The sequence below is a fragment of the Notamacropus eugenii genome, chromosome 1 (assembly GCF_028372415.1).
Source record: "Notamacropus eugenii isolate mMacEug1 chromosome 1, mMacEug1.pri_v2, whole genome shotgun sequence".
In the NCBI taxonomy this organism is placed as follows: domain Eukaryota; kingdom Metazoa; phylum Chordata; class Mammalia; order Diprotodontia; family Macropodidae; genus Notamacropus; species Notamacropus eugenii.
Genome location: NC_092872.1, coordinates 606,153,897 through 606,176,007, shown reverse-complemented (window position 1 = coordinate 606,176,007; position 22,111 = coordinate 606,153,897). Strand labels below are relative to the sequence as shown.

General features: G+C 40.6%; 1 protein-coding gene across 29 annotated transcripts; it reads right to left on the bottom strand.

The window, feature by feature from the left end:
• Window positions 1–1,932: 1,932 nt before the first annotated feature.
• LOC140520651 (zinc finger protein 2-like) lies at window positions 1,933–22,094 on the bottom strand. Of its 29 annotated transcripts, none has more exons than XM_072634725.1 (7): window positions 21,826–22,094; window positions 16,558–16,589; window positions 10,521–10,785; window positions 9,116–9,204; window positions 6,973–7,099; window positions 3,447–3,560; window positions 1,933–2,834 (listed from the first exon to the last, which is right to left on the bottom strand). In XM_072634725.1, the coding sequence occupies exons 4-7, from the start codon at window positions 9,146–9,148 to the stop codon at window positions 2,068–2,070; spliced, it is 1,041 nt and encodes a 346-aa protein (XP_072490826.1). In that variant the 5' UTR covers window positions 9,149–9,204; window positions 10,521–10,785; window positions 16,558–16,589; window positions 21,826–22,094; the 3' UTR covers window positions 1,933–2,067. The 29 variants fall into 29 exon arrangements, with proteins under 29 accessions (XP_072490826.1, XP_072490835.1, XP_072490820.1 ...); XM_072634734.1 differs by having other exon boundaries at window positions 9,116–9,171; window positions 10,521–10,736; XM_072634719.1 differs by lacking the exon at window positions 16,558–16,589 and having other exon boundaries at window positions 10,521–10,893.
• Window positions 22,095–22,111: the final 17 nt, after the last annotated feature.

The window sequence follows — 22,111 nt, the reverse complement described above, 5'->3', positions numbered from 1 at the left end:
GATCACAACGCGTGACTCCCTGGAGCGTGGCCACCGCCTCTCCACCCCAGGGGGTCTGAGGAGGTGGCGCTGCGTGTCCCGCCCGAGCGTGCGCCAGCCCAGGCCGAAGGACAGCAGACACTTCCCAGTGTCAGCCAGCATCGCTTAGCTTGTATTTACGGAGGAAGTCCAGCAGCGACCAGACCACAACCAACTCGCAGCGGAGATCCCTCTTCCCTCTTCACACTCTGCCTGGGGAGGGTGAACTCAGAATGAGTGCTACAGAATATCTCCCTTTGCGGAGTCTCCACCACATTCATTTCAGGCTTGTGCCCTTGCTGGCAGGACACGGCGTCTCAGCGACCAGGTCGGTTCGCTTCTAGGCTCAGACAAGTAGGTCCGTGCTCAGGGCTGGCTCCTCGCTGCACTCCTGTGGCTACCAGCAGACTCTACAGACTCCAGTTTCTGGACTTCCGGTAGTTTTTCTGACTTTCCAAACCTCCCAATGTCACCACCTTCTACAAGCCAGGCTACAGCAAGCTGGAACGAAACCCTGGCTCCAAGGTTACCGTAGCTCGGATTCCCAGTTCTGTGGTAATCACCTCCAGTGCTGAAACTGGGAACAGACAATACGTAACGGAAATAGGTAACGTTAAACTCATTTTTCAGAGCTAGCATAAAAGATGGGTAGCAAGGGAAGTCCTTCCCATTGCTGGTTCAGTTCATGGCTTCCACATTGGGCACAGCGGATAGGAGCTCAGCCAAGAAGATGGCAGAAAAGAGGATGGCTGTCTCACCAGTTTTAAAGACTCAAGCAGCCAATCAAAGGAGGCCACCCCTACCCACATGGTAGGGGGCATAGCAGGCTCTGTGTTAGGTGGCCTGATAGAAGGAGAGGAGGAAGGCTGCAAGGGAGAAGAAGAGCAGAAATCATTTGCTTCCCTCAACATTCAAAGTGTTTTGTACCTGTCACACTAAACCAATTATCATATGATAGACTGGTGTATTGTGATTTGCCTGCTTCTGCTGCATAGTAAGTTCAGTGACAAAAGGAACCATGTCTTTATTTCATTTGTAATCTCTTTGCTTGGTATAGGATAGTTTAATAAATGGTTGTTGAATGAGCAGTCGCCTATCAGCAGGCACCTACTCTGTGCTGGGCACTGAGAGACCAACATGAAATAGTGTCTGCCCTCAGGGAGTTCACATTCTGTCAAGGAGACACATATGTAAGAAAGTGTAGATAGACTACATGCAAGATAAATACCAGGTCAAAACAGAACTAAAAGATTAGGTATTGCCAAAACACTATCTTACAATAAACCTAAGGTTGTCATAGTCCCACACTCTCTACCCCCATGCTCTGTTTATCTCTGTAATCATTATTCTTGACATGCTATCTGAGAAAGTGATTTTTCTAAGACCTTAAAAAAGAGTGTGTCAGCCATAAGAAATGATAACTATGAAGAATTCAGAGAGGAAATGGAAAGACTTATAGGAAGGAACAAAAAGTAAGCAGAATCAGGAAAAAAATATATGTATACATAAACATATGTATGTATATGTGAATGTATGTATACACACACACAATGACCACAAAATAAAAAAGCTCACGGAGCTGAATGCTATATTAATTATAATGACCAAAGGTGTCCCTGAAGAGGAGCTAAGAAAATCTTCCCTCAGCCCCCCACCCACCATCTTTGCAGAGGTTGGGAATGATGGATATAACTTACTTGCCTATACCATCAGGCTCAGTTAGTTTTGCTGAATTGCTTTTCCTCTTTATTTTTGTTATAAAGGATAGTTTTCTGAGTAGGGAAGGAGGGAGGTATATATTCAGAAATGAAGGTTATGTAAAAACAAGATATGTTAATAAAATTTAAAATGTTAAAAAAAAAGTAGTTTGGTAGCAAAAGAGAAATCAAATAAGTAATCATAGAGGGCAACAAGTTCAAACAATAGATTTAATATAGGAGATCTTTTAAAAAGCTTTATGAAATGTCTGGTTCCAACTTGATTGTTAGAAATTTAACAAAGTAGCAGTTCTTGACAAAGCACTTCTTCAAATTCATTATGTGCCCTCATTTATTCACCAGCATGACGTCGCTGATGTTGGATGACAGATGACTTGCTACTAAAAACTTTCCCACACACACTGCATTCATAGGGCTTCTCTCCGGTATGAATTCTCTGATGTCGTGTAAGAGATGAACCATCAAAGAAGCATTTTCCACATTCATTACATTCATAGGGCTTTTCTCCAGTATGAGTCCTCTGATGTCGAGTAAGGGTGGAGAGACCAAAGAAGGCTTTCCCACATTCATTACATTCATAGGGATTGTTTCCAGTGTGAGTTTTCTGATGTTGAATAAGGGAAGAACGGATGAAAAAGGCTTTCCCACAGTCATGACATTTATGGGGCTTCTCTCCAGTATGAATTATATGATGTCTAATAAGGGCTGAGTGCTGACTGAAGGCTTTTCCACATTCAGTACATACATAGGGTTTCTCTCCTGTATGAATTATGTGATGTCTAACGAGGGCTGAGTGGTGACTGAAAGTTTTTCCACATTCATTGCATACATGGACTCTCTGTCTATGGGAAGTTTTCTTGTGAGTCATGGATACTTGCCTGAAACTTTTTTCTTGAGAGAAAGCTTTCTTCCATATTTCCATTGAAGAGTCTCCCCTTTGCCTCTCCAATCTACTCTCAGACACATGAATTCTTCCAAATACAAGTTCCACAGGAATGTCCCCTCCGAGTTTTCCCATTAATGTCTCCGATGATTCTGCTTCCTCAGACCTATTTTGTTTTAGAGTTGACTCCTGAGACTCAGGCCTATGTTCCCAATCTAATACAAAGAGAAAACACAAATGTCAAGTGTTCCCTGTAAATATATGCATACTAGATTAGACTATATAAAAAGAATGGAAACTGCTGTATTGAGGAATTATAATAAAACTGAAAGTAATGCTAATTATACATCTCTGGCATTGGCAGGCTCTCAAACTGCCCCATAATCTTGGGAGAGGAAAGAAAGTAGAGGACAGGGGAGGCTGGTATATATAGCCCATTAAGTAAGGTGCATGCATAAAGAACTTATCCAGCATTGAAAAGGTAAAGAAGGAAACAATGACCAGATGGGATTTTAAAAGTCATTAGAGAATGGGGTGTACCTTTGGACAAGAACTTCTAGTGAGTAAAGAAAAGTAACTCCTTCAAAGAGCAAGAACAAGGGCAAGAATTCCTAGCTAAGAAAGGAATCCATGAAGATGGAGGCAAAAGAATTAAATGTGAAAAAAAAATGGCACCCCTTCCTCCCCAAAAAGGAAAAAGAGACTCGTCCAGTGGAACTGTGGCAGTAACAATTTCAGCAGGCCTTGGAGCCCCTGAAAGCTTCGCAGATGAATTGTTGAGCTATTACTTCTGGTGAATCTCATCTGCCTATTTTTTTTTCACTTACCAGTAGAGGTATGTTGTGGTATCTCTCTTTCTGCAGCTCTCTTTAGATTGAGTATCCATGGTTCTTCCCCTCGCTCCAACTGGAGAATCACATCAGGTTTAGAAATGGAAAGCCCTAATCAACAAATAAAGAAAATATAGCTGTTTTTGCAAGGGACAAACAGCTGTTTCAGGACTCAGTCCCAACCCCTCAGGCAGCTAAGTAGAACAGTAGATAGTGCCAGGAGTCAGAAAGACCTGAGTTCAAATCCAATTTTGTACATGACCCTGGGCAAGTCATTTAACCTTTGTCTGCCTCAGTTTCTTCATCTGTAAAAGGGGGCTAATAATAGCACTGGTAGGATAAAATAAAATCTTTGGAAAGTGCTTAGCAGAGTGCCTGGCACAAAGCAGTAATTTAATAAATGCTTGTTTCCTCCTTTATAGAAAAGTGAAAAGGATATAAAGCTCAGAAGGAAGCTCAGAGGTCTCTGAAGGAGAATTAAGGTTATGTCACCAAGAAGTAGCAGGTTCACTGGAGTTCATTTATGGTTTCACTGACAAATAACTGGGAATCTCAGATTTGTATAACTATCTGAACTTGGACTTTAGGTGAGAAGCTCTGGCCTGGGAAAGCAGAGAATAAGGATGTGTACAGTTTCAGGAAAAGAACAATGAAGCTGCCTGTTTTCAACTCTATAAAGTGAAAACCTCTCACCTAAAAACTGGAGGAATAAAGAAACACCTGCATTAAGGCCCAGTGGGCCTTCCCAGAACCAAAAGACTGAGCAACGTAAACATTCTACAGCTATTATTAAGTAAATTGAGGAAGAAAATATGCACCAGTGGGGATGTGGTCAAACCACTTAATATTATATCTCTTTAAAAAAAAAAAAAAAGCTTGTTCCATTTAAATGTTTCAGAAAATTATGGTTTAACCTGGAATTGAAATGAAAGGAGTGCATTGGCATAGAATCATAGTATTGTACAGCCGGGGGGGGGGGGGGGGGGGGAAACTTAGAGATTAATTTAGGCTAGATAGGCTAGAACAGTTGAAAAGGGATTTATAGAAGAGGGGATTCTTGAGCTGGAAGCAACTTGGGATCATTGAAAGCAGTGCAGTTTCCTAAGTGCTATCCAGTTTTTTCCCTTCCTATTCAGTTATGACCTCAGTTTGCTGTCCAGCTGCAACACTTATCCAAAATAGAAGGTGACCCAAAAGTCTTAGTGTAGTTTTAAACTATTAAAGCTACTATTCAGCTATTAAACTTAAAACTATAAGACTTTTGGAACCCCTGTGTTTGTACCAATAGACTTATGCAATGGATCACCCTTCCATTTGTCATAATCTGGGTAATATGTATTCTTTATCCACTTGGTTGGCCAGGGTGATCTTTTGAGTGGTTCTGTATTTCATAAGATTATGGATTTGGAGCTGGGAGGGATTTTTAAGATCATCAAATTCAACCCTCCTATTTTATAGATGAGGAAACTGAGGCATGAATAGCTTAAGTATCTTGCTCAGGTATCGTGCCTCCTTGAAGTCCTTTCTTCTCCAGGCTAACCATCCTCATTTCCTTCATTCCTCATATGGCATGATTTGAAGACTCTTCACCATTGTGGTAAGTTTCTTGATATACCCCAGTTTATCAACGTCCATAATATGTGGCATTCTGAATTGAATATAACACTCCATATTTGGTCCAGTCAGGGCTGAGGATAGCAGATGATAGTCCTAGACACAATGAATTCAGCCTAAGATTGGGAGGAAAGAGGGAGCACGGTGTTTTTGTTTTTGCTGTTATATCATAACTGAGGCTTATTAAGCCTATGCTCCTTTAAATTTCCCAGATCTTTTTCAGGCAAACTGATATCTAGCCATGACTCCTCCATTCTGTGATTATGAAATTGATTTTATTGAAACCATGTAAGACTTCATACCTATATACTCAACTCACATTCACAAATGGTTCTGTAATCTCATCAGTGTAGGTATTCTCTTCAATGAAGAGAATTGCAACCCATCTCTGCCTGCTTATCCTACATGACTATGACCATATCTTCCCATAAGTTCACCACAGGGTGTCCATCCAACATGCTGGAGACCTTCCTTGCCTTCTTTTGACACTGTGAGGATACCATTGAAACATATGGGCTGTCTTTGTTTATTCCTTCCTCTTGCCACCTGACTAATCCATCCTTCTTTTTGCTCATGTATTTCTTTGATTACATATTTTACTGTGCTTTTCTTTCATAATTGCTTTCTTAAAACATTTGTTGCAGCCTACCCACACACACCACGGATCTCTTCCAGTGCTGCCTAGGTTTAACTGTGCTGACAGTGAGCCATCAATGACTATTCTTTGTATCTGACCATTCAACTAATTCTGAATTCTCCTAACTGTACAGTTGTTTAGGCCACTTCAATCTTGTTCAAAAGGCATGAGAGGCTTTGTCAAATGCTCTGCTAGTTAAACTATTTCTCCATCCATCCTCAGATCTTATAATCCTATTAAAAAAGGAAATGAAGTTAGTCTGAAATGACTTGTTTCTGCTGAAGATGGGCATCTGCAGGTAGGCTGGGGACAGCAAGTGTAGATTTGGGGGTCCTCTGCATAAAGGTTACAGTGGAATCCGTAGGAGAGACTGAAATGGTCAAGGGAAACAGTATAAAAGGAAAACAAAAAAGAATCAAGAATAGATATTTGGAGAAACACCTGCATTACGGGAAAAAACAAGGAGACAACAAGAGACAGAAACGGTAGTTAGAAAGGTAGAAGAACAAGGAAATGGGGTATCCCTGAAGTCTCTGCCAATTATTACCTATATATTTCCCTACTGACAAGTAGAGTGTAAAGTCCTGGATGGTTAGGTCTGCTTTTCTTTCTGTCTTTGTATCCCCAGCCCCTTGCACTTCTATATACTTAATAACTACTTACTGGATGGGCCTGGGAGCCACAGAAGAAGCAGGGAGCCTTAAAGGGTGGAGAGGGCAGAGGACACTAATGAAGCTTCTCCTCCATGAAGCCTCTAACATGATTCCCCAAGATTTCTCAGTTTCCCTCTTGATTGTCCTCTTTTTCTTTTCATCTGAGCTATTCAAAGGCCCTCTACACCCCACTTTTATTTTCTTGACCAGATATTTTTGGATTGATCACGTGATGTCTCTCCCTATTACCTGCTGCCTCTCTGGTCTTAATGTTCATTTATAAATATGTAAGCATCTCTGCCTGGGGCCTATTCCTTTTTTTTTGGCTTTGACACAGCTAAAGTCTCATGAAATGCTGCCCTTTATCCAATCCTGACACAAGCATCATTCTACTTTCAAAGTTGCACAAAGGTCACTCTAGTTTCAGAGTAACTCCCACAGGTTTCTGGTACATGACCATACAGTGATATTAAAACATGAATGGGACCACAAAATTTAAAGGTAACTCTAGTTCCCTCTCTAGGAGTCTTTTCCATCATGTAGTGTTACCCCATTGAGGGAAGAGAGGTTGTTTCTAAAAACAGAGAAGATTTTCAATCTCAGGGCAAGCTATCCTTACCCAGTGAGATCATGTTTCTGTAGTTCTCCAGCATCACATCCCTGTACAAATCCCTCTGAGCAGAGTTCAGTCGCCTCCACTCTTCCTGGGTGAAGTTCACAGCCACATCCTGGAATGTCACCAATTCCTAAAATACAAACATTCTTGTTCATTCATGGTCCTTTTCCCCCCATGACTTAGAGGGAAGAGGTAAAGATAAAAAGCACTGGGAGGAGCTTATGGTTCAGAAGAGATACTTGCAGAATTAAAGATACGAGTATTTTTTGGTAAGGCATGTGACCTGAAGCAGATAGTTCTTGATCTCTCTCTTTTATTGTACCCATCACCAGTTCATTTTTGAGGGAGAACAAAAGTTAAGCAAAGAATATTTGCTAGAACAGGGGCTTTTAACATAGGGTCCATGAACTTGAATTAAAAAAAAGTTTTTTAATAAACGCATTTCAGTATAATCAGAGGTTTTTTTGTAATCTGCCATATTTCATGGTATGCATTTAAAAACATAATAGGAGATCTATTAATACCAAATCTCAAATTATACTATAAAATAGTTAATTATTAAAATGAAATTTTAACTATTAATAATTTAACTATTAAAATAGCTAATATTAAAATTATTAAAATTTGGTATTAATGATTTGGTAAACTGATTACCAAAATGATTTAGTAAAAAAAAAATTGAGAGGTTGATCAGTTGAATAGGTTAGTTATATAACAAGTAACATAATAGCTGGGTGTCCAATAAACCCAAAGACCTAAGGTACTGGGGCAAGGATTCATTGTGTGATAAAGATCTGTGGGGAAAACTGGAAAGCAGTTTGACAGAAATTGGGTATAAACTAATATTGTACATTGTATACCAAGATGAACTCCAAATGGATACGTGACTTAAACAAAAATGGTGACATCATAAGAAAATTAGAGGAGCTAGGAAGAAATTACCTTTCAGATCTAAGTTCATGACTAAACAAGTAACAAGGAATCACAGAAAATAAAATGAACAATTATGATTATATATAATTGAAAAGACTTGCATAAATGAAAATCTAACTCAGTTAAAATTAGAAGAGAAACAGATAATTGAGAAAGATCATTGCAGTAAGTTAAACTGACAAAGGTAACATATCCAAGATATATTAAAAATTGATTCAGATTTATAAGACTAAGAGCCATTTCCCAATACATAAATGGTCAAAGGATGTGAAAAGGCAGTCTTCAAAAGAAGCTATCCAAGTTAAAAATAATTATGAAAAAATGCTTCAAATCATCAATAATTAGATAAATATGAATTAAAGCTACTCTGAAGTTCTATCTCATATCCATTAGAGTGGCAAAGATGACAAAAAAGAAAAGAATGCTGGAGTACATTAATATACTGTTGGTGGAACTGTGCATTTCTGGAAATCAATATTGCACTATGCCCCCCAAGTTATTAATTTGTTCATTCCCTTTGACCTAACTATACCACCAGTAGGCATACACTGCCAAAGAAATCAAGTAACAAGGAAAAGTGCCCATACGTACAAAAATATTTATAGCAGCTCTTTTCATAGTAGCCCAAAACTGGAAATTAAGGGGATGCCCACCTATTGATGAATGACTAAAAAATGCGGTATATGAACATAATGGAATATTATTTTGCTATTAGCAATGATGAAATAGATGGTTTCAGATGAAACTGGGAAGACCTCTATGACCTGGTGCAGAGTGAATTGAGGAAAACTGAAAGAGCAATTTACATAATGACAACATTATAGTTAAAAAAAAAATGAAAAACTTCAGAACCCTGCTTAATGCAATGATAAACCACTAGTTCAGTAGCCTGCAAATAAATCACCTCACCTGCCTCCTGCCAGAGAGGTGATAGACTTGAAATCTAGAATGAGACATGCATTTTTAGATATGGCTAATGTAGGAATTTGTTTTGGTGGACTATAGGAAAAATAAAAAAGAATTTTAAAAAAAGAATCCTTGGTCATAGAGAGTACATCATCTACTGGAATAAAACTAATTTCCTAAGTATGAGAAAGTAGGATTTTGGTTACTGGAGGAGCAATTGAACAAAGACATTTCAGAATGAAGAAAAAAAACCATAATCTGGAAAATGAGATGACATGACAAGAAAAAAAAGGAAAGCCTATTTTACCTGGAACTTGGCAACCAGGAATACAGCATCCATTCCCTGCTTTTCTGTGCTCCCTTCTTGGGAAAAGAAAGAGTTCTGATAAAGTACGACTGAAAGAGGAAGAGGAAACATAGGAAAACTGATCTAATTTATGCCAGACTCATTGGGCTAGAAATCTCATACCAATTAAACATGAATCTCCCATCCCAGTGATAGGGAAGGCAAATGCATAGAAATCCTGCCTTCTCCCAGAACCAGAGGGGAAAGCCATGGACTTAGAACCAACTTTGTCCCTCTGTTCATAGCAGGTTGCATAAGACAGAGCTCTGTTCTGGGGAGTCAGAAAATGACTTGAATTCACATCCTCAACTTGAACACATAACCTTAAAATGCATGAATAACTAACTGCTTTTAATGAGAAAAAAACACTTCAATGCCCTTTCTTGCCTCAAAAAATATACGAAGAATCCATTTTCTTACTTGGAAAAAGAAGCTTCATGGATATAACAGTATCAGAAAAGCATTATAATACAATGGGAAAAAAAAAACATGAAACTGGGACTTAGAATACCATACTATTGTTACCAGTCTGTCCCACTTCGACAATCCCAAGCATGTTGCTTAACCTCGAGATATCAATGTCCTCATCTGTAAATGGGGTTAATAATGAGATAATGAATGTTCCCACAAATGATTCATGAATATTAGTTTCATTACTTCAAAATAATCCTTCCTATATACCCTATCTGTACCATATCAGTTTCTGAAAGGATGATGTGAGAAAAAGATGGGAAAGCATATGAAATACTAAAAATATATATATTCTTCAGACCTTCTGGTTTTACTCAACTTGGAGAAATGCACTTTTTGGATCTCTGGGATACGGGGAGAGGGGGTAAATTATTCTCTACATCCTTGTTCTCTTTCCACACAAGTGAAAGATGGAAATCATCCCTCTCTTCTTAGCTTTAGACTACACATTGTTACACATTTCAAAACTGAAAGAAGAGGGAGTGAGCTAAAGGACATGATAAAGAGCCCTATGATGAAGTCCCAAACAAACTCAGTGAATGAGGGCAGGGGGCAGTGCCAACCAAGCCAACCTTCCTCTTTCCAGCTTACACTATCTAAGCAACCTTATACTGGTATGTTAGAAAAAGAAAAAAATGCATTCAGAAAACTTGAATTCAATTAAAAGTTCTACCCTTTAACAAACTCTCATTTTCAATTCTTTGACCCTCGGTTTCCTCATTTGTAAAATGGAAATAATGCCATCCCCAAGGGTTGTTGCGAGCATAAAATAGGTGAAAGTGCTTCAAAAAACTGTCAAGTGCTATATGAGTAACTGTTTTCATCTTTCTGTCTGAGAAAGATCAGTCAGCCTCAGTCCTTATCCTCTGATCCATCTTTGATCACCCTCACTTACTTTTTCATGCACATGGGTCAGACTATTCATGAGAAATTCCTTCCTCACTGTTCTCTGCTGTGGCGCTTCCACTTTGATTTCCCTAGGTAGAATGGTCAGTGATTCCTCCAACGCCAGAGCTGCCAGAGCTGCTGTCAGAGTTGATTGAGCATCCTTCAAGTCCTTGCTTTCTCCCAGAATTGAAACCACCAAAAGCTCCAATGAGTACTCCTTATCCTAGGGTGAATTTCCATTGTTAGATGAAGTCCAGGAATCCAGTTTATATCTGCAGAATGTAAGCTTTGTAAGTAGAGCGTATTTCATAAATGTCAGCTGAACAAATGAATGGAACCAACCCTCTGGATCCCCAGGTAGGACCCTAAGAGAGTAAGACCTGAAACAGATAGAAGAAAGGCAGCATCAGGGACCCAGAAAATACATCATCTATCCTGTGGACTCCACAGAGATGGGGGAAAGTACATCATATAGTGTCTATTCATGAGATGAGAGAGAAGGGATGGGCTGTTCTTAAATATCAACAGAGCTCCTAGAATTTGATGGAGACACAGTGAAGTACATGCATATATACATGCACAGAATTAATACACAGGGAGAAATAAAGGTTCAATTCCACACCCAAGACCCTATCCTATCCAGGGATAGAGTCTGAGAATTCAATTCAGTTCAATTCATCAAATACTAAGAGCATGTTACATACAAGGCATTTTCCTAGGTATCAGGGGTACAATATGAAAAATGGTATATCCCTTTCTTTTTCAGTTCACTAGGGAAATGATGCATATGCATAATACAAGGAAGCACATGAAAGGGGCAAAGGAAAGATCAAAGAACTCTAGGAACTCGAGGATGGAGAGAAGGCTTTTAGCTGGGAGATTACAGAAGGCCTCAGATAGGAGATGGCGCCTATGTCCCAAACAAAGAAAAGAATTTCAGCAGACAGAGTGGAAGAAGGCCTATGTTCTAGGCATGCAGGATGGCTGAGATAAATATATGAAATCACAGAGCAATGGGCTGGAACAGAGAACAAACCAAGAAGAGCAATGGGCGGTGGGGCTGGGCCTGTAAGGCAGGGTGGGCCTACGCTGGGACATCTCAGATTACAAGAGGGAAGTGTTCATATTTGATCCTCGGGGCAATAGGGAGCCACAAGAGGCTTTTGAGCAGGGGAGTGACACAGACCCAATGATTTTTACCAGCTATATGAAGGATGGGCTGGCGAGGAAAGAGAACAGAAGGAGAGAACACAGAATTAGTTAGTTCAGCTACAAGGATAGAAACATTCCTTTCCCCCTCATTTTGTTTTGGAACCCTCTCTTTGTAAGAAGTATGAAAAGTGCATATTAAAAGAAATGCTAAATTGACATTTTCCTAGAGCAAGCTCATCTTGGGGTAGATAGAGCTGACTGGCTCAAGTTTTGAATAGGCCTGAAAGCAGTGACACCCAGGGTCACTTGGAGAGTTGGGAGGAGCAGACACAACCCATGTGAACTTTACTAATACTCTCTCCCCCACCACCACCCATGGTCACCCACCCCTAAGGAAAAGGTAGAAATGCCTCCACCTGGCCTCCCACCTCTCTTGGGTAACTCTGAATACTTTGGATAGGGAGGAGGCCTGGTGAAGCAGAAATAACACTGAACTTAGAGTCAAAATATTTGAGTCTGAATCTTGGTTCTACTGCTTACAATTGGTGGATCCATCATTGAACTTCTCTTAGGTTTCATGAACAGAAGAAAAGCATCTGGAACAAGCGGTAGTGGGGGGAGGGTGGTTGTAGTTCCACTGTACTCTGCTCTGGATAGACCATATCTGGCCTCTTGCCTCTGGGTCTGCAAACTGGAGTATTTCCATATAAGAGTGATCAGCATGATGAGGGAGGGGCCTCAGCTTGCTACATAATGCCCGACTAAGGGATGCAGGAACATACAGCCCAGGGAAGGGAAGATTTAACAGAAACATGATGGCTAAGTTTGAAGGGAACAGGACAGCATCCCTAAGGGTAGAATCAGGGATAATGGGTAGAATGTATAGAGGCAGATTCAGTTTGATAGGAAGAGCTTCCTTACAATTAGAGCTGGCAAAGCAGAAAGGGCTTAGTGAGAGGTGGTGAGCTTTCTGCCACCAGAGCTGTTCAAGTATAGGCTTCCTTATTTAGACCACATTTGGAGTATTATTGCTTTGTATATATTTTTATATACTTATTGTGAATACATTCTTTCCCCCAGCAGAATTCCCCCTTGACAGTAGGGGTGGTTTCATTTGGTTTAGCACACCCAAGTGCCCACTAGCAAACCCTTGATAAACAGCTGTTGATTGGCTGATTCTGTTCAGGTCCGGACACCAAGTTTATAAAGGATAATGATAAACTATGAAGAGGAAGGCAGTCATGATGAGCACTTGCCTGAGATGCTTCCTGATAAGGTATAGGTTGGATTAGAAGACCTCTGAGGTCCCTTCTAACTCTCAAATTCTATGATTTTATGATTGTGGGAGACAGTGGAAAGAAAAAGGAAGGGATCAACATGAAAGGTATATTGGAAGTAGGATCAACAGAACTTGGTGAATGATTGAATATGACAGACAAGAGAGAATCAAATAACAAAGTTTCAAACACAAAAGACTAGGTGAACTGTTAGTTTCCCTGATAAAAACAGTGAAATCAGGAGGAAAAGCAAGGTTGGCAGGTAGGGACAGGGAGAGCTAAGTTTTATTCATCTTGGTTTTGGGTGCTAGATGGACATCCAGGAGGAGGTATTCTGTAGGAAGCTAGAAAATACAGGTCTGCAGCCTGTGAGAGAGGAGGCTGGGATCCACAAATGTTCCCAGAGTCAGGGTCTACAAACCTAGAGAATTGACTAAAAGGCCAGATTTGAAAGAAAGGATCTCTACCATAAAACAGTCATCCCACAAGTACCTAAAATTTCCCCAACTAGAGAAAAGAGTTAAATTAACACCACTCTTAGGAAAGTCAGTGGACACAGCTATTACTCATTCACAATTTTGTGTGGATACAGGACTTTTGAAGGGGATCTCTTCTAAACAGGAAACCTGTCATAAAATCCTTGCTAACGGTGATTATGTGATCATGAGAAAATACTTCAGAACCTCAGTTTCCTCTTCCATAAAATGGGACATTGGATAACATGATGCTTAAAGTCCCTTCTAGCTCTAAAATTCTAAGATTTATTATCCCTGAGGAAACTGGCAATCCTGGTAATAAAAACTTCTGAAGGAAACAAAAGCAAAGCATTTGTTTGGAGGAGTCCTGGAAGTAACTGAAAGCTTTCAGTTAATAAAAAACATTACACAACAAATGTCCACACTAGCAAAAATATTACAAAGTAAAAGGCAAGCTGCCAGCACCATTTGCTTTGGAAGCACAAGTATGCTTTCAGTATACAAGTAGATTTTCAGTTCTATGCACTTTGTCAGGGTGGGAGGGTGGCAACTTAGAAATCTCCAACCAGCATCTGGGTTGGAGCTGTTTCAGTTCTCTTGAAAAAATTTAAGCATGTTATTCTGTTCATTTCAAGGCTCATTTGGAATCAAAGATACTAGGTGACAGCTCCTTATGATTAGACTAGTAGCAAGAAATGAGACACAAGCTTAAAAAAAAAAACACCAGTAAATATTGAGAAACTGTTTTGTGTAGTAGAAACAATCAAAAGTGCTGGATTAAAGTACCCTGGCAAGTCACTACCTTTCTAAGTCTGTTTCCTCATCTTTAAAATAGGGATAACACTTGCACCTGCTTTACAGGGTAGTTGTGAAAAAATTGCTTTCTGAACTAATCCTCCATCAATATATATTTTTAAACTGTTAGATTGAGGAGGGACAGTAATAACCTAATGGGAACATACAGTTATGTTTTTCAGTATGATATATAAAACAACATATTTCTGAATGTATTAGGTAGACAGGGGAAAGGAGGGAGAGCTAGTACTTCAAGGAAAGACAGGCTTAGATAGGACAGCTGAAGATGGTAAAGTGTCCAGAGTGGAAGTTTCGGGAATGCAAGGGGAGAATTCAAAAACGGCAGCTCAATGAAGTTGTAGGTCATAAAATATCACAAGATATTAGAGCTAGTGGGATGAGGGGGGGGAATTCTTTGAGATTCTCTAACTCAGTTCCCTCATTTTACAGTTGAGAAGATTAATGGCCAGAGGTTAAAGAATTCAGCCAAAAATCACATAGCCAAATCTACGTGGAGCTGGGACATGACTTGGGTTCCCTAGTCTAGTGTTCTCTCCACTACATCTCAATGTTTCATCAACTTCCAAACTTTGCTTGGACAAAGGAACCAATTTTTCAGGTCCCACTGGAGGTCAGACTCTGACCTAGAGAGAAGCCACCTACTGTGAACTGGTTTCTCATTGATGCAGGAATAGGCACTGTGCTAAAAGTAAAAGTTATGGCCTAAGGTTGTTTATGTGCAGAGAAGCTGCACAAACACACAGCTGATCAAAGTTGATTGTTTTGCTCCCTCTCTCCATTCTACAGAAACTGTTCTCTCTTGTGTTAACAATGTCATGTCTCCAACTTAACTAAATGCAAAGGACTTTTCTTCGTTGTCATGCCCCTGTTCTTTGCATGGAAATTAAATCTATTATCGATTTCTACTGGGGAACCCACACACTATGATTAGCAAACTTCCCTTCCACCTAAACCTATTTCTCACATTTCTTCCAGTCTTCCCTGGAATTGGCCCTTACTTGAAGACATCTCCACCCTCACCTATGAAAGATCCTCCCCTCCCACCTGCCTCACAGCCCTAAAATCAATGGGAAAATGCATGTGTAAAAAGGGTGAAGTGACTATCTTGGCTACCCAGTGCCACCTTTGGACCATGGGAAAACCAACTTGTCTCTCCTTCCACATATCCCACTGTGGAACTCTTTTGGGGAACCAGAAGGACCCATAATGATCATCTAGTTCAGAGGTTCTTAACTTTTTGTGTGTCTTGGACCCTCCAGCAGTCTGGTGGAGGCTATGGACCCCCTCTCAAGATTTCGTTTTTTAAATACATAAAACAAAATACATAACAATACAAAGAAAACCAGAGAATAGTAAAAAATAAAGATGTAATATCTTCCCCATCCAAGTTCAAGGGGGTCCCCCTGAAATCTATCTACAGATCTCTCAGGCACTGCAGGTTAAGAACCCCAGGTCTAGTTCAACTTCTTTTTACACAGGAGGAAACTAACTTGAGGAGAGGGAAGGGAAAGAAGGGGAGGGGAGGGAAGGAAGAGGAGATGAGGGAGGGGAGGGAGAGGAGATGAGGGAGGGGGAGAAAGGGATAGATGGTCAAATGCCACCTCCTCCAGGAAGCCCCCATTGCTCCACCTCCCTGGCCAGCCTGCCTGCTCCGTGTCCTGCTCCGACCCCTGTGAATGGCCGGTATGAACTGCCGGAGGCAGCGGGCAGCCTGAAATTCACGGCCCCCCAGGGTAAAAGCCAGGGTGGCGGATGGGCGCCAGCGTTGGACCCGACCCTACCCCGCACATCCCGCAGGGGTTTCTCCCCGGCACAGCTTCTGTCTCCTCCCTCCAAGCTGCTCACAACCACGCCCGTCCCCGCTCCGGTCCTCACCTCTCCAGCTGACCCTCTTCTCCCAGACCCAGAAAAACCGGTGCTCTGCACCAACAGGCTACCTTCCCATCCTGGACCCACAAGAAGCCTACGCCAATGTATCCCAAGGACTACGAGGTCCGGCAATCCTTGGGGTCGACTCACTTCCGGTCTGGCACCTACATTCCCGAGCTGAAGAGCCTCACAGCGCAGAGGAAGAACCTGATACAGGTAGAGATGCCGGGAATCGAGTGTGGGAGCCAGAGACAAAGGGATTTCCTGAGTCAAACTACATTGTTAGAAAAGTCAGGCCAGCTTAAAGTGCCAGCTCCGTAGTTACCATGGTAACAGCCTCCATGGTAACGTCTTTCCCTTCCAGGTTTTCCTAGGGGCAGTGGTTTCATTTTGCAAAAGAATTTGAGGGGACTAGGACAAAGCCCAGATAGCAGAGTGAGAACTGTGTACTCACCTAAGCTCTGAGACAAACTCCTTCAGATACCTCTAAAAAGAGAATATGAACAAATTTTAGATTGGCAGAATCCAATAAAGCCTGAGTGTGGCAAATTTACAGCCCAGGACAAGCCCGGAAGGTCAACGGGGAGGATCTGTTGCACCTGGTTAGGGGAGTGCAGAGCACACAGGTGGTACCAGCACGGATATCAGCATGTACCTGCCATAGTGCCCAAGCTGGAAGCCCTAGGCGGTCTTAAGCAGCAGCACAGTGGAACTGAGCGAGATAGAAGTGCAGAAGCCCAGGTAACCGCCACAACCACTTCTGAGACTATCACCCTGCAGGTTAAATGTCTGTGAGTCACCTACTTGAACTTCCATGAATCAAGGTGGCAGAGTGATTGGGAAATGCTCTCCCCTTCCCCTTGTTGACCTTGAAAAACCCAGAGAATATCTCCCCAAGAAAAATCCTGGAATAGTGGAATCAACTGAAGAGGTACACAGCCTGTGAGGCCAGGAAAATAGTAAAGGGAGGTCCCTCATGCTATGACTGAAGGGGACCAGTGCAGGATCAGAGCTGTTCCAGACAGTCTCACCTCAGCAAACCAGGGGAAGATCCTGAGCCCCAGGGGGGTAAAGCCAGCAAATGCCAATGCAACTGCCAATACCAGGACCCCAGGCGTGCCTTAGCATAGCCAGGGGAATTGGGAAGACATTAGCGCAGAGGGGTTCACCAACCACTGAGCTTGCCTATAATCGAGCTCAGGGGAGGAGACTTCCTGAGGCCAGACCACCTCTCCTACACACCTAACATAGCAAACTCCAGGGTAACTCCAGGGAAACTCAGAAAAACATCGCCTCTGCTTTGGCATACCAGCCAGCTCAGCACCAGGTAAGTGGCAGCATTTTAGCTTCTAGCTGAAAGAAACAGAGGCCACGATACACAAAGCCTCAAGTTCTAAGCACAAGAATGTGGGACTGAGCCCCCTGTGCTCCAGAAGCAGAGATCCACTCTAAGAGCATCATGAACAGGAAGCAAACTAGAAAAGAAAAGACCATAGAAGCTTGCTATGGAGACAAGGACCAAAACACAAATACCAAAGAGGTCAGCATTGAAACTGTACTCCCATCTGAAACTTCAGAAAGGAATATGAACTGATCTGAAGCACAAACAGCCTTCTTGGAAGAACTCAGGAAGTATTTTAAAATCCAAATTGGAGAAATAGAAGAAAAACTAGCCAATGATTTTAAAAATATGAAAAAAGAATTCACTGAAGAGAACAGCTCCTTAAAAAGGAAAATTGAACAAATGGGAAAGGAAGTGGAATACCTAACTGGAGAAAAAACTCCTTAAAAAGAACAATTGGGCAAATGGAAAAGGAGATGCAAAAGTTAACTGAAGAAAACAATCTAGGAAAAATTAGAATTGGGTAAACAAAATAACCTGACGTTCATATAAATTAAACCAAAGGTGGAACCTTTTCATGTTGGAGAACCTTAATGTTGCCCCATTAATACTGTAATCAAATAAGGCTGCATTCAAGAAACTTCGATTAGATATACTTTAAAATGTGCATTATTTTGTAAAAATCTCCTGGGTATGAGAGAAATATATTGGGAAGAGAAAGGGAGAAATGGAATGGGGTAAATTGTCTCTCATAAAAGAGGCAAGAAAAAGCTTTTTCAATGAAGAAGAAAAGGTGGGGAGGTGAGAGGGAAAAAGTGAAGCTTGCTCTCATCACATTTGGCTTAAGGAGGGAATAACATGCACACTCATTTTGGTATGAAGATCTATCTTACACTATAAGAAAGTTGGGAAGAAAGGGATAAGTGAAGTGGGGGAATGATGGAAGGGAGAGCAAATGGGAGGTGGGAGTAATTAGAAGTAAACACTTTTGGGAAGGGACAAAATCAAAAGAGAGCATAGAATAAATGGGGGGCAGGATAGGGTGGAGGGAAATACAATTAGTCTTTCATAACATGACTATTATGGAAGTCTTTTGCATGACTACACATATATGGCCTATATTGAATTGCTTGCCTTCTCAGTGGGGATAGGAGGGAGGAAGGAAGAAAAGTTGGAACTCAAAGTTTTAGGAACAAATGTTGAGAATTGTTTTTGCCTGCAACTGGAAAATAAGAAATGCAATAATGGGGTATAGAAATCTATCTTGCCCTACAAGAAAAGAGAAAAGATGGGGATAAAGGAAGGGAGGAGTATGATAGAAAGGAGGGCAGATTGGAAGAAGGGGTAATCAGAATGCATGGTGTCTTGGGGTGGAGAGAGGGGAGAGATGGGGAGAAAATTTGGAACTCAAAATCTTGTGGAAATGAATGTTGAAAACTAAAAATAAAAATTAAAGTTTAAAAATATCTGGATACTTCATGTCAAAAAATGAAACTATTTGTTAATTGTAAGGTTAACTAATCTTTTAATGAATTTGTTGTGTCTGCTTTTTGTTAGAAAACATTTGAATATTTGATTGCAGCATGGGTCTGAACTTTCAGTTGATCATCTAAATAGGTATCATCAGTTACTTGTGACCTTAAGGGTGTCTTGATTTGTTTAGATAGGAAAATGTAGATTTGCAGCAATAAGTGCATGAAAAGTAAGAAAGCATTTTTCGACCAGGTTGCCAAAGGCATAGGTATTCTACTGCAATTTTCCATATTTCAATTGGATCTTTCTGAGCATCAAACAATGACTTTAAAATGTCATCTACTGAGAGCTCAATCAATTCCATCTGTAGTTGGTGATATCAACTAGGTGAGGCTGAAATGTGATGTGATATGATTCTCAAAGTCAGTGAACCTTTCATTGTATTCTCCAATTAGTAGGTCTGTAACAGCTGTGTGTTCTTCAAATGATTCACATATCTCATCCTGCTCATCAATGACTTTTGCTAGCTAGGGAAAATGTTCATCTGAAGTGTTTTGAAAAAAGATAGTTTTTTTCCAAAAAGCTTGGATAGACTTAGTTTTACATTGCAAAGAAATATTCAAGTCATTTTGATTTGATATGATATCGTACAGAAATGCAGCATTTCTGTAGAAATCATTCAATAATTCACATTACTGATTCTGTTCTTCATAAAATGTAACTGTTTTTACTGAGATAAAATTCTGGCTGACACCTGTCCTGTGATAACCAATGCTCTTGAGAATGATAGGGCAAATCCACACCAAATACCCTCATCATTCAACTCTAGCATATTATGAACTTGACAATGACGTGTTGCATTTGCATGAATATAGTTAACAATACTTATAGCTTGTTACAAAGTGTCACTTAAAATAGTAGCTTTAGCACAGAGATTTTGCTGATTCAAGATAAAATGAAAAGAAATGAAAGCATCTGGATCTGTTAATACTTTTTTATTGACTACATGATTTCTGGGGAAGCAAGTGACACTCCTGGATATAATCATGGAACTATATGCCTTGTGCAAAAGAAATATTTAATAGTTGAGATTAGAGTTGGAAGTAACATCTTGTTAAAATTATATATAACTTATAGAAATCCACAAAGCAAAGGATGGGAACATGGTGGAGAGCAATCTATAAAAGCAATCAAAGAATAATGGCATGTATTGGGGGAAAACACAGACCACTTGACCAGGATGGAGTATACTGATGATGCTTTCCAGCTGCATGGACTGCAGAATTATATAGGGAATATGATATAATCACGATGACATACTAAAGTTATCTCAAAATGTGCTACTTTGTTAATATGATAAAAGCAGTATCTAATAAATTATTGATTTATTTGCTAACAATTTCAGAAGCAAAGATTTCAGAGCTGAAAGAGATCTTGGGGACTTTTAGTACAACCTATATCTTAAGAATATCTTCTATAATGTTCCTAACAAGTGATAACCTGGCCTTTTGCTGAAGACCTTCCATTTCACTGTTGGACAACTCTCACTGTGAAGAAATATTCCCTCAAAGTTAGGTAAAATATTCTTCTCCATGATCTCTTTAAAACTCTATCCCACCCCTATATCTTTTACTTCTAGTTCTGTTTGTTTTTGGGAAAGCAAAATAAGTCTAATCTTTCTTCATAGCCAAGTCTTGTATTCTCCATATTTGAGGATTTTATTTGGGGTTTTTTTATCTAGACCTCCCATGCCGTTGTATAAACTGTACACCCTTTGCCTGAAAGTCAGTCCCTCAGTTCTGGCTATGAGAGACCCTAGCTTCTGTTAAGTCTCATCTCATGTACCAATTCCTGTGGGAAGCCATTCCTGGTCTCCTAGTTTTTAGTGCTCTCTCCCTCCTCAATCATGTATATAATTAATTGCTTACATATTCTATTCCCTACCCAATCCCACCCCACAAGTGTAAGTTCCTTAAGGACTGATTTTGGTTTTATATCCTCATTGCTTTGCACATATTAGTGTTTAATATTTGTTGTATTGAATAATAGATTCTGAGACCTTTGGGAAAGCATGGTACCAGGACTCAGGCTTACTCCTGTGATGTGAAGTACACTCCTCAAACTCTTAAGACTCTAAAACATTTCCTTCCTAAAGGAACAACCTCTTAGCCATTCCTGGGAAGTGGTCAAATGGTGATATTGCATCTTCAATTAAAGCATACTTGATATATAGGATGTTTTGTCATTGTCCCCATCACTTGAATCATGCTTCCTCCCCCCTCCCCCCAGCTCTCATCAATCAATTAAAAAGCATTTATTAAACACTTATTAGGAGTCAGGCACTCTGCAACAGTCAGTCTTTTCCCTGAAGAACTCACATTTGAATAGGTGAGATAAATGTTAATACCAGATATATACGAGTTAATGATTAGGTAATACCAAACATATACATGTAAATAACTAGTTAGTTAATACTAGATATATATACATAACTAATATAAGATAAAAACATGTTAATAACTAGGTAATAACAAATGCATACATGTAAATAATTAGGTAATAACCAGATATAGACGCGAGACATGTACATGTTAACTAGATATACACATATAAATGACTAGATAATACAAGATTTGTAGAGTAAAAAGAGAGGGAATCTCAGAAGGGGAGATACTAGTAACAGGGGCAGGGGGCGGGATTGTAATAGTCTCTTCCTCTCCTCTTCGGGTCACTGGTCAGTTAATGATCATTTATTAATCCCTACTAAGTGCCAGGCACAGTCAAGTGCTGGGGATACACAGAATTGCAAAGCCAACGAGTCAGTCCTTGCTTTCCAGATCACCTACAGCGCCGCTTTACCTTGGCACACCCGGGGAACCCCGCCTAAACGACATCACCCAGACTCACCGCAAGCTGCCAGAACCCCTAGATCCCAGCTTCCCTCGCCCCCAACCCACGCAGGACACGAGGGAGCACAGCTGTAGCCAAAGGGTCAGAACGAGCCCAAGACCGGGCGGCACAAACGCGCTCCCAGAGGTGGGAGGACAAGTGCGAAGGACAGGGAGCGCCTAGGGGGGGAGCCTCAGGAGCCACTCCAAGATCCCGCCCCTTAGCCCTCAATTGGAACGGAGCTTCCTGCACCCCACCGTGCAGCCCAGGGGATTCTGGGGATCGTAGTTCAACGGTTTTGTTA

Bases quoted from the DNA above. Each gene is read 5' to 3' on its own strand.
- LOC140520651 (XM_072634716.1), bottom strand. From the start codon at position 9,226: ATGTTTCCTCTTCCTCTTTCAGTCGTACTTTATCAGAACTCTTTCTTT. The intron at 7,100-9,115 runs GTAAAATAGGCT...TTTGTATTTTAG, and splicing joins TCCTGGTTGCCAAGTTCCAG to GAATTGGTGACATTCCAGGA. The intron at 3,561-6,972 runs GTAAGGATAGCT...TTTGTTGATTAG, and splicing joins CAGAAACATGATCTCACTGG to GGCTTTCCATTTCTAAACCT.